Below are 14,134 nucleotides of genomic sequence, written 5' to 3'. Positions count from 1 at the left end.
ATCTTTGGTTTCAGAAATGCAAGCCCTGTTTCACTGTCAAGCCTCCAGAATATTTCCATCTTCCACAAAATATAAAAGAATGGTGGATAAGAAAGCAACATAGACATAAAATAAATATGTTTTCAGGACAATCTTGATTTGAAGCTTTACAGGATAGTAAAGCGAGACATGTCACTTTTATCCCATTATCTCTATCTTTTTATTTCAAGACAGTATCCGAACGTGAAAAGATCACAAGAGTCAATTGTCAAGAGTATTAAAAAGAAAAACTACATATAATGTTGAGAGTCCAAGAACAGTCTCTCTAGCTTGTAGAGATTATCCTTAACAAGCTAGCTATTCAAGCCAACATTTAGACCAATCATACAAGTCCTCTGTGATTAAGAAAATGGTTTGTAGATCCAGCCATCCTGCTGTAGAAAAGAAGCCAGTGATATATTTAAGTTGTAACAGGTTGATACAAGTCTCTTGATGCTAAGAAATTGACTAAAGATTCATTTCCACCAATATAAAAGAGACCGATATGGTTCACACAAACACAGTTCAGGTCCACCTGCATTTTTGGTTCAAACTTGCCAAAAAAATAACCCTTTAAACATTTTATAGTATCTATCTTTATTGTTCCATTCATATCAAGACATTGATTTTAATTAACTTAATTTCCATCTAAAATCTAGAAAATATAAAAGCAAAAATAATAAGAAAATATTAGATTTTGATAAAGGTAATTCCAATCTAACTAGTCCGTTCTGAATCTATCACATTGAGCTACGTGGATAAATAAATTGATGGAATATGGATGAGTCCAACATGATGTTTGGGTTGCACAAAGTATTCGACATGACAATAACTTTTAATTTAATTATTAGATTGTGCTTAAATTTTATTACAAGATTCTACATGTTTAATTTTACAGGACATTAACTTGTCATAATAGTTAAGGTCTAAAAGACTCTTAAATTATAACTATAAGATGATGTTTGAGCTAGGTTATATATATATATATAAACAAAAAACCTAGCTCAAACATCATCTTATATATATATATATATATATATATATATATATATATATATATATATATTTTGTTTAAGTTATTTTTTAGATTTATTTAAGGAGTTGTAAACCTATTAAAGAGATAGATAATTTAAGAAAAATATTTAACAATAAAATTATAAATTAAAGTTTTTGTGTGATGATCTTATTAGTAGAATTTTATGATACTTATACTTGTTATTTTTTTTTATATTGTTTTTATTTGTATTGGATTTTAACAATGAAAATTCAGGGATTGAATGATAACAATAAATATGGATTTGTGTTGAAATTATTATATTGCATTTTTAACCATATTAGATCTTACCTTTGTATTGGTGCACATATCTTATTCATATGTGATTGATTGATTTTATTATTAAATATATTTAGAGAGATAATTTAATAATTGAGTAAATTATATTATAATTATATTATCTTCTTAGCAGTAGCAATGGGTTATTTTTTCTTTACAATAATCAATTTTTTTTAACATGATTTTGATGAAGATAAATTACCATTTCAAGTTAATTAAAAATAATAATACTTGTTATAAACTAAAATGAAAAGAATAATTTCTATTTATTAAGAATAAAATAAAAATCTCTACATTTTACTTTACAACATCTCTCATCAACCAAATAAAATATATAAAAATTTACTTTGTTATAAATACTAATTTCATATGATTTTTAATCTTTTAGGTGAGGGTTTTTTTTATTTATTTTAAATTCAGACCAGTTTTCAATATAAATTCGACCCGTCCGAGTTGAGTTTGTTTTCGATGCAGAGTCAATAATAAAACGGTATCTAAACACATCATTTACTTGGACAGAAGTCACAAGTTCCATGCGTGCTTCAACTATCAAACAGATGCTTATGTGTAAGCAAGCATGTCCACAGCGCACACCTTTTAAAGCCCTATCAACTGCCACCAAAAATGGTGACTTTCTTCCTTATCCAATTTCCTATCCTACCTAGTTTCTTCAAGAAATGGGAAAATCCAAGAAGACCCAGCATAAAGATCAAGACTTGACGCCGAGAAGATCTGCTAGATTGGCAGACAAGTTCAAGAAACTACCAGAAGAGTTAATCCTTAAAATCCTGTCCAAAATCCGACAAGACCCCAAAACTCTCATACGCTGTTCCTCTGTTTCCAAGAACTTGCATTCTCTCATCTCCAAATTTGACAGTATCTCCCTCAGATTATCGTATCCTGATGAGGACTATGCCTCTCTTCCATGCTTCCATTCACATCACCACATCCCACAAGCGGTCGTTCCTGGTATCATAAGGGTTTTTTCAAATCTCAAGTTTCTTCAACTTAATCTCTGTCCTTGCCCTTCTCCATCTTCTGAAGATGGAGAAATGTCCAGGTTGAAGTTCTTGCGTCATAATGATGACGATGATTATATGAACTGCGAAATAACAGTTGCTTTCGAAGTTGGGTTCTTGTCTGGGACTCGCACAAGCGGAGATTTACCTCTGAAATTGAGGCCCCAGATTGTGAATACTGGCGTGGTTGAAATGAATCTTCTCATTGTTAATACGATATTACAGCATTGCCCGAAAACGCTGAGAAGCTTGGTGATTTCGAGTGCGAAGATGCAGGGGTCTGGATCAAAAGGGGAGGTTTTTGTTAGACAAGAAGTGATGGGAAAGTTGGCTGATGTGGTTTCAAGTTTGAGGGGTTACGAGAGTTGGGTTAAATGGCTTAATGACCCGAGGAATGTGGCTTTTTGGCTTAAGAATCCACTTAACGATGAGCATCGTTGTCTTAGAGAAATTATGTGGGCTGTTCGTCGTGTGGAATTGCCATGGCCATGGGAGGAACGCAATGAGCTAGTTGTGAGAGAAGGTGATGTGAAGGAGTTATTTAGTGTTTATGATTATAATGATGAGCAACAATGAGGAGATGGAAATTAACTTCTTGAAGGTATATGGTGCTTGGATTTTTAGTTTTTTCTTAACATTAGTTTGCATCTTTATTAATATTGGCATTGTGCTCTCTGATTTGTTTTACTCTTTGTTCAAATATGTTTAGCAAGGGTATAGGATAGTGTGATTTGTGAAGGTATACAGTAGTTTAATTGGAAATGTTGTAGTTGAATGTAAAATAGTTAGATAGTTGTTGAGAATGCGGTTCAATTTAGTCTTCATTTTTCTAGTCAAGTAATGCAGCTGATTGCACTGCTCCTTGACAATTGACATTTCTTCTTGCCTGTTTCCTTCTTAGAATATATCGGTATATTTTATGTTTAAAACTTAACCATTTAAGAAGATGAAACAATTACCACATAAGATGTCATAGTGAAGATGAATAACCTCAGCCCTTTATGAATTATGTAATTTAACCTTGATAGATCCAACATATTTCCTGATTGTCAACTCATTTTATCAGGAGAGATGCATGCTAAGATTTTACAGCAATGTCTTGTACAGATGTATTGAATCCAATCATATTTTGTTAACTCTATTTAATTTGGTTTCCTTTCTACAGTACAATTGTAACCCTTTTGCTCCCTGAGTTCTCACTGAATTCTTGTTCTTTTCATAGGTGGCAAAGTCAGTGGTAGTTCTTTCAAAGGTAATTGTTCTCTCCTTAATGTATTTGTGCTATGATTGATTGATTGGCATATGGCCAAAAGTTAGTTTTTCTGGCTTATCATGTATTAATGTTCATGTGAGGGTTTTTCTGTTAGCATGGATTTTTTTGATCTCCAATCATATGATTGGAGGTGAGTTCCTTTTTGTTTTAATTTTGTCCATACAATCTGGTTGTTATTGATGTTGGTGTCAACCTGCTTGTTTTACTGTCTCGTTCCTGGGACTGGTACAAGCTGCCCATCAGTTACTTTGATCTTTCTGCATATGTTCATTATAAGATGCATTTGGATATGAATATTTAGTTTTAGTTTCAATTTCAGTTTTTGATTCTATGGCTTATTGATAACTTAAAAAGTTTTGATATACTGAATTATGATTACATCATGTTTTATTCAGAATATGTCTGTTTGTAGTATCTACTGCCGTGCGATCTTGAACTATATTAATTCTTGTTATCAAGATGCATGGTGGTGGCATTGACAATCACTTGTGAATGCTGATCGCATTATTTCCTTCGTAATAGTGAGAACTATGGTTATGGTATGGGACAGAGTTAGCCCTTTTGATCTGGCTGTCTTGTCTGTATTTGTTCTGCAACTGCTTGTAACCATAAGCATTTCGTTCTATGCAGAGTGCAGATTATTGATGAGCTGCTTGAAGTACCAATGTGGTTCAAGAAGTGATTGCAGAATCTTCATCTAGAACCCTACAAGGCACGAAAAAAGGCTTTACCTATTCCAGTTTTCCTTTGTCTCTTTTGTTGAGCTTCCTTTGTTTATCATGTCACTAAGTACTTCCTAAATTTATAATATTGGAATGGACAGTAAACTTGAGGTGAGATTTGTTCCCTTTGTCCATGGCTTAATGCATTATTTGAATGGAATGAAGAGGAGCTTGGCCTCATCTTTGGCTGTGAATTATGATAGCATTAAGGTGTGGTAACGTTCTATAAAATGCCAATGCTGAAATTGGCCTTGTATCATATCGAGCTAAACCATTTTTCATGTGCTAAAGCACGACCAAATCCATTTATATATTAGGTGTCTTTAAAATAGGATCAGTATGCTCTCCTATAACATGAATTTAGAATCATAAAAAATCTATATATGTGTGTGAGTGATCCAAACCTCCATTTTTCTGATTACAAGTATGGTTGTAAGTTGTAAATATATATTAAGGTGCACTAGATTGTTTATATCGCATTATGATCTGTTTTATATCAAAATAGATGTGCTTTATTTATTTATTTATTATTATTATGGATATTGGATTTAAATTAAGAGAAAAAAAGCCAAGCTTTCTACCTTTTCTCCCAAAGCCTAAGCAGGCATGCAATTGCTTTTTTTTTTTTTTTTTTTTTAAAGAAAAACCATTTGATTTAAAATGTATTAACATGTGAATTATAAAATGGTTTTTCCATGTTCTTGAATGAGTTATTAAAAAACTATTTGCACTCTAAATATAGAAAGTATCTTTAAAATTTCATTCTTATGTTTTAATAATTACCCTTTTTTTCCTTTTGTTATAAAGAAATAGCTCTACGTGAAACCTTTTTGAAGAAAGAGGACATGAGTTTCAAATGCAAACTTACCTAGATGCTCATTGTTAAAATTCTAGAACTTTGACCTCTTTAATTATTTATTATTGTTATTAATTATACGAACCAGGAGAAAAAGACACGTATGTTGCTTTTTGTGACATTTCAATTTTTTTTCTTCTAAATACTTAGATGTCAAGTGATCAAATGGATCACAGTTTGAATTCAATGATTTATATTATATGAAAGGAAAAATATTAAATAATTTTATTTTCCATTTCAACATGTGCATTTGTTTTGAATTTGATCAATACACCCTATGTAATCTGATCCTCTCTCTATTTCCATACCCCATTGAAAAAAAATATCATTATGAAGAATACTGTATCGGGAGAAAATTGATGCTATGGAAGGTTCCTCCTCATCGAACACATTTCTTCTTTCTTAACAAAATATGTTGATTTGGCCTCAAGGGCCAAGGAGCTTGGTGATTTATGGTTGGAAGATGTAGGAGTCTGGAGGATCACGATGCGAGGGTTTTATAGAAAAATAAAGGGCCAGGCAACTTTGGTTGATATTTGAGTCTTGAGTGAATGGGTTGGCTTATGAGTTTGTTGTCTTAGAGAAGAGGCATGGATTGTCTATCATTTAGAATTGCTGTAGATAAGTGTTAGGAAGTCTATCATTCAGCTGCGAGTTTTCACTGGTGTTTTTGTTTCTCTTGTAGTTAACAAAATCGGTGGTAGTTTCTTATGAGGTAATGCTTGGTTCCTTTCTATATGTCGTGATAAGATTGATCCATGGGGAAATGACCAAAACGTCTTTGGTTTCTTGCTTATCATGTTCCTTGGTTTTCTTGTTCTGGTTAGTCTCTTTGCCGTGTTCTTATTGTCTCCAATCATGCAATTGTAGGAAAGTTCTGTTTCTTTTTTATTTTGTCCATTTATTCTTGTCCTTTCTGTATTGGTGTTAACTTGTTTGTGTTAGAGTTGATTTACTGCTCATCTATAAGCATAGTCTTATTATGGACTGCATTTATATCTAAAGATCGCAGTTTCAGTTTGAGTTTGAATGCTGTGGCTAGTTTTATTACCTATCAGTCTTGGTACTGGATTATGATTACATAACACCTTTATTTGGAAAGCCTCTGTATGTATGGCTAATTTAGGATTGCTATAATTAATTATGCTTGTTATCATGAAGATGCATGGTTCCGCTGTTGAATATTGCATTTGCATGCATGTGGGTCTGATCTTCTTGTTGGCAAGCTAGAGAAGGTGGGAGATGAGATTAATTATAATTTTTCTCAGTTTGAGAATTATGGTTCTGGTGTGGGCAATGCTGGTCTTCTTGTTCTAGTTGCGCTATCCTGTGCTTTACTTGCTCTGCCGCTCTTTGTAACAGATGATGCCCTTTCTCTGCAGAGCACAGGTGGTTGGTGAACTGTTTTATGTACCGATATGGTCGATGAACCGATGCAAAATTTTGGGGAGAGAAACTTGATGGCAGATTTCACGAGGCACAGGAAAAATGCTCAGCTTTATTTTTTTTTCCTGATTATTTGTTCTTGAGCTTCCTTTGTTGATATTCATCAACTCCAGATTTTTCATGTGTTTTAGATGATTCCAATCTACATTATGTGGGTGAAAAGTGAGTGATGAGAGTGAAACAAGAAAGATGTTTTCCACCTCTCAATTTCGAACACAGTTGAATATCACTCTTGCAAGTGGTTTTGGTCTCCTGTTGTCAAGTAGGGGTAAAGGGTGATGAGGTGACAGCAACTGTAATTGTTTTCACTGTACAATTATGGCGATGGAGATGTGGATGTTGATGGCATCAGTATACTTGTCAATTTAAGAATTATGGTTACAGCACAGCGCAACTTCAGTCGTTTTGTTCTCAGCAGTTTCACCAATATTTGTTGCTCATCCTTTGCTTCGTCTGTTCAGCCACACCTTGGACGAGAAATACGTTTTATTTCTCTGCAGAGTGCAAATGGCAGATGAAGAGCTCCATGTACCAGCAAGGCTGAAGGGTTGATTGCATAATCTTTGATTATGAATTCAATGGTTCATCACCACCTTAAAGAACAGAAGAGCTCTGTAGACCTTTTTCTGTTGAATAATCTTCTGTTTATATATATTATTCTTATATATAAACCTAGCCCACCCTTCAAAGAACCATTGATTTTGATACCAATTTGTAAGTAGCTTTTTGTATTCAAGGAGATGCACAAACATTAGATTATTAGGTCACAAGTTTATTTTACACACAGATACATATTTTTCCCATTTTTAATGTAAAATAATACCCACTCTGTTTTTTCTTGCATGTTTTGATTTTTCAATAATTTCTTGTGAGTATATGAGACTGAAATCATATATGCAGCTACAATGGAGCCTAAGTTCTGTGACATGCCATGCCTAGAAGAGCAATCCAGTTCTTCAGTTTAAACAAATGGTGTTTCATTTAGCTTTTGATAAGTTTTGAAAAGCAAGTAATAGTTCTAACTCAATTGATCCTCCAATTAACTTAAGCAAATGATTTTTACGTCAAATGGAGTTTGAATATTTTAAAACAAAAACAAAACTATTTAAATTAAAAAAAAAACCCCAAAAGGTATTTGATCCAATCATAACTCTGTTTACCATTTCCTCGTCTGTCTGCCTAAGATGGAAACTAAAATCTCGTGCCGTTCACCATTTCCATAAATTCCCTCTCATAGGAATCGAAATCTTGTCAAACTTAAAGCCCTACCAACTACAATCTCTGCAATTTCATCTCCAAAGAAAAAAGAAAAAAATGAAGAGATCAAAAGCAACCCAACAAAGCCAAAATCAAGATTTCCCGTTGAGAAGGTCAGCAAGATTAGCAGACAAGTTCACGAATTTACCTGATGAATTGACCAGCAAAATCTTTTCAAAAATGGAAGATGACCCCAAAACACTCATTCGTTGCTCCGTTGTCAGCAAGAAATGGGCTTCCTTTGTCTCCAAAATTGTCAATCTCACCCTCAGATTCTCGAGGAATGGTCATTTTCTTGCATGCTCAGAACATCACTACCACACTCCATTATCTTCCCTCCCTGCTATCATGAAGGTGTTTGCAAATCTGGAATCTATAGAAGTCAAGGTCTACCATCCAGCTTCAGAGCCACCTGCTTATGGAAACATCACCAAGATGACGGTCACATGGGAGGGTTATGTTTCTCAAACTGATACATGCGTGGCATTTGAGGTTGGAACGTTATCAACTATCGAGGGAGCTATGCTGTCTCATGATTTTGACGAAGAGAAACTTGCTACCCTCAAAAGTTCTTTGGTAATAGACTTTTACTGGAGAATGATAGCTCACCGGCCAAAAAAACTGAAAACGTTGGTGATTATGAGTGCTAAGAATTATGGGGTTGGATCTGGGAAAGTTCTTATAACAATAGAACAGGTCTCAAAGTTGCATGATTCGATTTCGAATTCAAGAGTGAACGAAAGCTGGCTCGAGGATCCTCAGAATATTGTTTATTGGCACAAGAACAACTCGGACAAGGAGAACTTGATTCAGGAGCAGGTGTGGCTGGTTTATCGATCGAAGTTTTTCGTAACCAACAATGGACTTCATCATGAAATAATTGTCAGGGAGAAAAACGCGAAGGAGCTGTTGGATGGATTAGATGATCATGATGGTGATATGTAATTGTATTGTAAAACACAGAGATCTTGTACCCACAGTAATAATTCTTGTAGTAAGTTCTTGATTTTGTTTACTCATGTTTGATGTTAATTAATTTATATTATATGTTTTTGTTAAATGCCAAATCTTATTGTAGTTGTTACATTATATGCTTGGATTTGTGACAAATTAAAAAAAAAAGAAGGGTTTGAAATTAGTGAATGCGGCTTCTTTTTCTTTCACGGAGTATATTGTTCCTCCATTCTTGAAACACTAAAATGTATCCTCACAGTACAAGTCTGCAATAATTTGACTAACAAATTACTATTTTAAACTGGATTGCAAAACTTTAGAGAGCATGTGCATTTCTTACCCTTAGAAAGTTTACAATAACCTAGAATAACGAGTAGCTTTGTGATTTCAAACCGTTCTAGTTATTGAGATTTCAAGCCCTAAAGCTTTAGTTTTCACATTTATTGTTTCCAATTTTTTCGTACATTGAATTTTCCTCTCTAATTTTGTTTAGGTTTTGTGGGATTGGTGGATTCTTTTTTTTTTTCTTTGTTGAGAATTCAGGATTGATGAATTCTTTGTTTTTATAAACATGTTTTGTTATATCTATGTATATTACTTTAACTGGTTGATTTTTTTTTTTTAATTCATATAATAAGATAGTGATTGATTATTATCTTGAAATATAAAAAACATATATATATATATATATATATATATGTATATGTATATTTCCTTATCCTCTTTGTTTTAAAAAGACATAAATTCATTAAAAAACCTCTTAGAAACATTTTTTTTTTTAATATTCATGTATCTGTCCCTCCAACCAAATACCAAACATGTTTCTATCCTTGTTGTAAATGTCTTTTCTATCCTGAAATATTAACCAAATTCAACATAAATAATTCTGAACTTCTTAATGAATAGCGAAAGAAACCGTAAGACATTACACAAAACATTTGTTCACCACGTGATAATCTTTTAGATCTTTTCACAGTGATATATCAAGGTTATTGCCTTGCTTGGCCGATATGGATCTTCTCATTTTCATTCAATCCTGGATGCGATTTGTAAGATGAGCCAAGAGATTGAAAGAATCATGGCTTAACCCCTACCCTAATGACATAGATGAATAACAACACAAAAAGATAGCAAGTAAAAGAAAGACAAAATTATGCCCGTTGTTCAAACCAATGTTCACCACATCTTCATGAATCATTGCAAATTCATGGCGGGGAATGGCAGTTTAGCATCCTTTTGGCTAGACAATTGGATTGGTGACTACCCTCTCAAAACAACATTCCATAGGCTGTATCTTTTGTCTTCCTCTAAATCTCCTTTGGTGGCTGACACAGGTAGATGGAGCAATGTAATCCGACTCTAGTCCTTGTAATGGCGTAAACCTCTATTTCATTTTGAACAAGAAAAACTATCACTTTTATCATCATTGTTGGATTCCAAGCCTATGTTCTGCAGCAAGATGGATAAGAAAATCTGGACTCTTAACAACGATGGCCTCTTCAGTATAAAGTCTTGCTCCAAAATGATGGACCAGCTGCTCTACAGTGGTGCCAAACCATTCCAATCTTCTATTTGGATAAAACCCCACCAAAAGTGCAACTTTTCCTCTAGTTCCTTGTCTAAAATAAAGTAACCACAAGAGATTTTCTATTTCAACATGATTACCTCACCCTTCAAAAATCAAGATGCGCTTTCTGCAATAAAAGTTTAGAATCTTTGAGTCACCTTTTCATTCATTGCCACTTCACGTAGAATATATGGATGAAACTACTTTCTAATTAGGGCTTTTGTAGTGTTTTTCCAAAATTTATTGATGATATATGTTATCAATGGTTTTCCATGGTTAAAGGCAAGCACTAAAATCTCTCATTGTAGCTTCTTTTCTCATGCATTGTTAATTTGGAATCTTTGGCTTCACCGGAATGACATCATTTTTAATGAAGTTGCCCCTAACCTTCAAATTTGTTTCTCCATGGTGCGTCAAAGTATTGCTTTATGGCTGAGGCTTGATTCCAACTCTTTAAGAGCTTAATATGGAGAATGTTCTGTAGGGAAGAGTTGGTTTCTTATGATTTTTTCAGTCCCCCTATTTGTTGCGCTCTCCTATTTCTTGTAGCAGCTTTTGTGCTTTTCTTTCCTCTGCTTGTTCATCTAATGTAATTTAGACTATTATCTATATAGCCTTTTTCTTAATAAAACTTTCAACTCCTACCAAAAAAGAAAGACAAAATTGTTGCTAGCAAGGGTTACATTATCACACAAGAACTCTAATTCATATTTTATTATTATATATTTTTCTCTAATTTACAACTTCTTAAATAAGCTATAAACATTCATTTACAAGGTAGAAAAATAAGAATCCTAAGTCAAATATAAAAGATAATATAAAATCTAAAATTAAGTTAAAAATTCAAGAAAAAAAAGTTTTGGCTCAATTAACATCTTCCAAGCTTAATTAGGGTTTTGTAATAGCTTTGTTGGTTACAATAATTGATTGCCCCATACAATTGAGTTTGTAGAATTATTTGGTAAAATTTAAATTTGATCCAATGATCATATTCAAAGTTGTGAGTTTTTTTTCGAGACTATTTGTTTGGGGTGAAGAAGCCTCTTCTTGAGCTTAGTTCTATCTCATTGGTCTACAAACAAGTTTAATAGATTTTTTGCATGATCCATTGGTGATAGATCTATATTTAATCGGGGATTTTGTAGTGTTTTTTCAAAATTTGTTGATGATATGTGCTACCAATGATCTTTCATGGTTAAATGCAAGCAACAAAATCTCTCATGGTAGTTTTTTTTCTTATGCATTGTTTGGAATCTTTGGCTTTACCGAAATGACGTCATTTTTAATGACGCTATCCCTAACCTCTAAATCTGTTTCTTCATGGTGCGCCAAAGTATTGCTTTATGGCTGAGGCTTGATTCCAGCTCCTTAAAGCTTATTATGGAGAATGTTCTGTAGGAAGGAGTTGTTTTTTTATGATTTTTTCATTTCCCCCATTCCCCTATTTCTTGCAACAACTTTTGTGCTTTTTTTTTCTCTGCTTGTTCATCTAATGTAAGTTAAACTATTATTTTTGTAGCCTTTTTCTTAATAAAACTTTCGACTATTACCAAAAAAAAAAAAAAACACTATGAGATTCTAAGAACTTGCCTACATCACCTAACTTCCTAGTTTTCCATCTCGTAGCTGAACATTGAAATGTCTTTGAGATACGTTAAAAAACATCGTGGCTTTATTACATGTCATTCATAAATTACAAATGATTTTCAAGTACTAACTAGAAACTTTCCCTCAGACTTGGCTATGCACGGAAAATAATATAACTAAGCTGTAACTACATGCCCGTCGAATGAAAAATTGCAATCGAATCTGTCCCGGAAAATTTCACAATAATTAGCAGTGTGACTGGATCCAGAAAATTACAACATAGGAGTAAAAAAGATATTGTCATTTGTTGTTTAGAGCAGCTGTGTGCTTAATTTGTCACACAAATGGCGGCCACGGTAAGAGGTCTGTTTCAAGTCTTGATTTCGAATTTAATTTACAGTTTTATATCAGCTCAAACATTTTGTTTCCCCACTTTAATGATCCTAGATAGTTAACAACTTGCCTTCCTCCGCCAACATAATTTGAAGGTGACAGGGAAATAATTTCATCCATCTTGCGAGAAGGAAACGGCGAGAGAGACAAACATCAGAAAGAAATATTACTCTCGATCCCAAGCCATTATGGCTGCCACCAAAGTTGTTTCATCTCATGTTGTTATTGTTTTAAGCTCTACTGTAGTTCTTCCTTTGTCCCAACTGAGCGCATTGGATGGAAATGAATAAAAGGAACTCAAGATTTGCGGCTCTGATGCCATATATAGTTTTGGAGATTCTTTGGCAGACACAGGAAATGCTAAGTTTAAGATGCCTAGAACGGTGTTAGAACTTGAGTACATTGGTAATAATTTAATTGCTACTGGTGTTCATCATTACACGTTTCTGTTTGGTTGGTATAAGTAAAAACATAATTGTTGTACTTATAATCTTCTACCAGATTAACTATTTCCACCTTGAAAACAATGTAATTCCATAATTATGTTGCTAAATTGCTCAAGCTTCTTCGATTTGCAGTGAAGTCGGCTGGTTTATCAATTCTTATATGGTATCATAATATTGTTTATCCATTCTTGTGTCCAACAGAATGTAAGGAAAAACTCAAGTCATCTCTCCTTATAATGAGAGAGATTGGAGTTAATGACTATAACTTAGCATTTCACTATAAATTAACGTACCACTGAAATGTGTATCATGGGAACAAATACAATGTTTTCTTCAGCTAATTTCTTACCCTGCTGACATGAAACTTGATTCTTCTGGTTACATGGAAAGTCATTGATTATGGTGCTACTCGAGTGCTTGTCCCCGGAATCTACCAAGGAGGGTGTGGACCGGGCTAAGTTGCAAGTTTCGGATAATTTTCTTCACAAGAAAAAATTGTTCGTTTGAAGGAGTACAATGACTTTTTCAAATATCACAACGATCTTCTCCGAGCAACCTTCGAAAATATGAGAAGGAAATACCAAATATTCGGTAAGTATACTGTGATTATTACAAAGCAGTGCAGTTTCTTCCGGAAAATCACCAAATATTCGGTAAGTATACTGTGATTATTACAAAGCAGTGCAGTTTCTTCCGGAAAATCACCAAATATTCGGTAAGTATACTGTGATTATTACAAAGCAGTGCAGTTTCTTCCGGAAAATCACCAAATATTCGGTAAGTATCTTTAAAATCCATTTCTATGGTTGCATAGATATTGAAATAAATGTAATGCTAATTTTCTTTATCACTTTTTAATGCATAGGGTTTGAATATGTAACGAAACAACTTCGCGACAAGTGTACGAATCCTGAAAAATATATTTTCTAGGATCACTTTCATCCGAGCGGAAACTCAAACAAGTATTTGGCAAATTGACTTATTCAGGACATAATCTCAAGTTCGGATGCAAGTGATTGATGAAGTGTAGAGAATCAGAATCCACTGATTTTTCAAAATGCTCTAAACCAAAAAACCTTCCCTCCCCCCTACAACCCAGCCCCTTGCAACCTCGTTCAAAGCTATCTCATCCAACCTCGCCTCCCAAATTAACACCTGCAAACACTACTTTCAACCTCATCCATAACAAAGTACTCTCCACAGGCTACAGATAAAGGAGCATAATCTCTAAAGTGAACAACTATTCCTCTTAGCGCACAATAT

General features: G+C 33.7%; 1 protein-coding gene across 3 annotated transcripts; it reads left to right on the top strand.

Annotated features, from left to right (window-relative positions):
• The first annotated feature begins 1,860 nt into the window (after window positions 1-1,860).
• LOC118061200 (uncharacterized) lies at window positions 1,861-7,510 on the top strand. Of its 3 annotated transcripts, none has more exons than XM_035074593.2 (4): window positions 1,861-2,971; window positions 3,593-3,622; window positions 4,274-4,355; window positions 6,604-7,510. In XM_035074593.2, exon 1 carries the CDS (start codon window positions 2,029-2,031, stop codon window positions 2,944-2,946), a length of 918 nt encoding a protein of 305 aa, XP_034930484.1. In that variant the 5' UTR covers window positions 1,861-2,028; the 3' UTR covers window positions 2,947-2,971; window positions 3,593-3,622; window positions 4,274-4,355; window positions 6,604-7,510. The 3 variants fall into 3 exon arrangements, with proteins under 3 accessions (XP_034930484.1, XP_073263745.1, XP_073263743.1); XM_073407644.1 differs by having other exon boundaries at window positions 4,274-5,936; XM_073407642.1 differs by having other exon boundaries at window positions 4,274-6,043.
• Window positions 7,511-14,134: the final 6,624 nt, after the last annotated feature.

The sequence above is a fragment of the Populus alba genome, chromosome 1 (assembly GCF_005239225.2).
Source record: "Populus alba chromosome 1, ASM523922v2, whole genome shotgun sequence".
Taxonomy (NCBI): Eukaryota; Viridiplantae; Streptophyta; class Magnoliopsida; order Malpighiales; family Salicaceae; genus Populus; species Populus alba.
Note: the sequence above shows the minus strand (reverse complement) of the source record. Positions and strands in the feature narration are given on the sequence as shown.

What these genes read in the sequence shown, in the direction of transcription:
- LOC118061200 (XM_035074593.2), top strand. Translation starts at nt 2,029, where the DNA reads ATGGGAAAATCCAAGAAGACCCAGCATAAAGATCAAGACTTGACGCCG.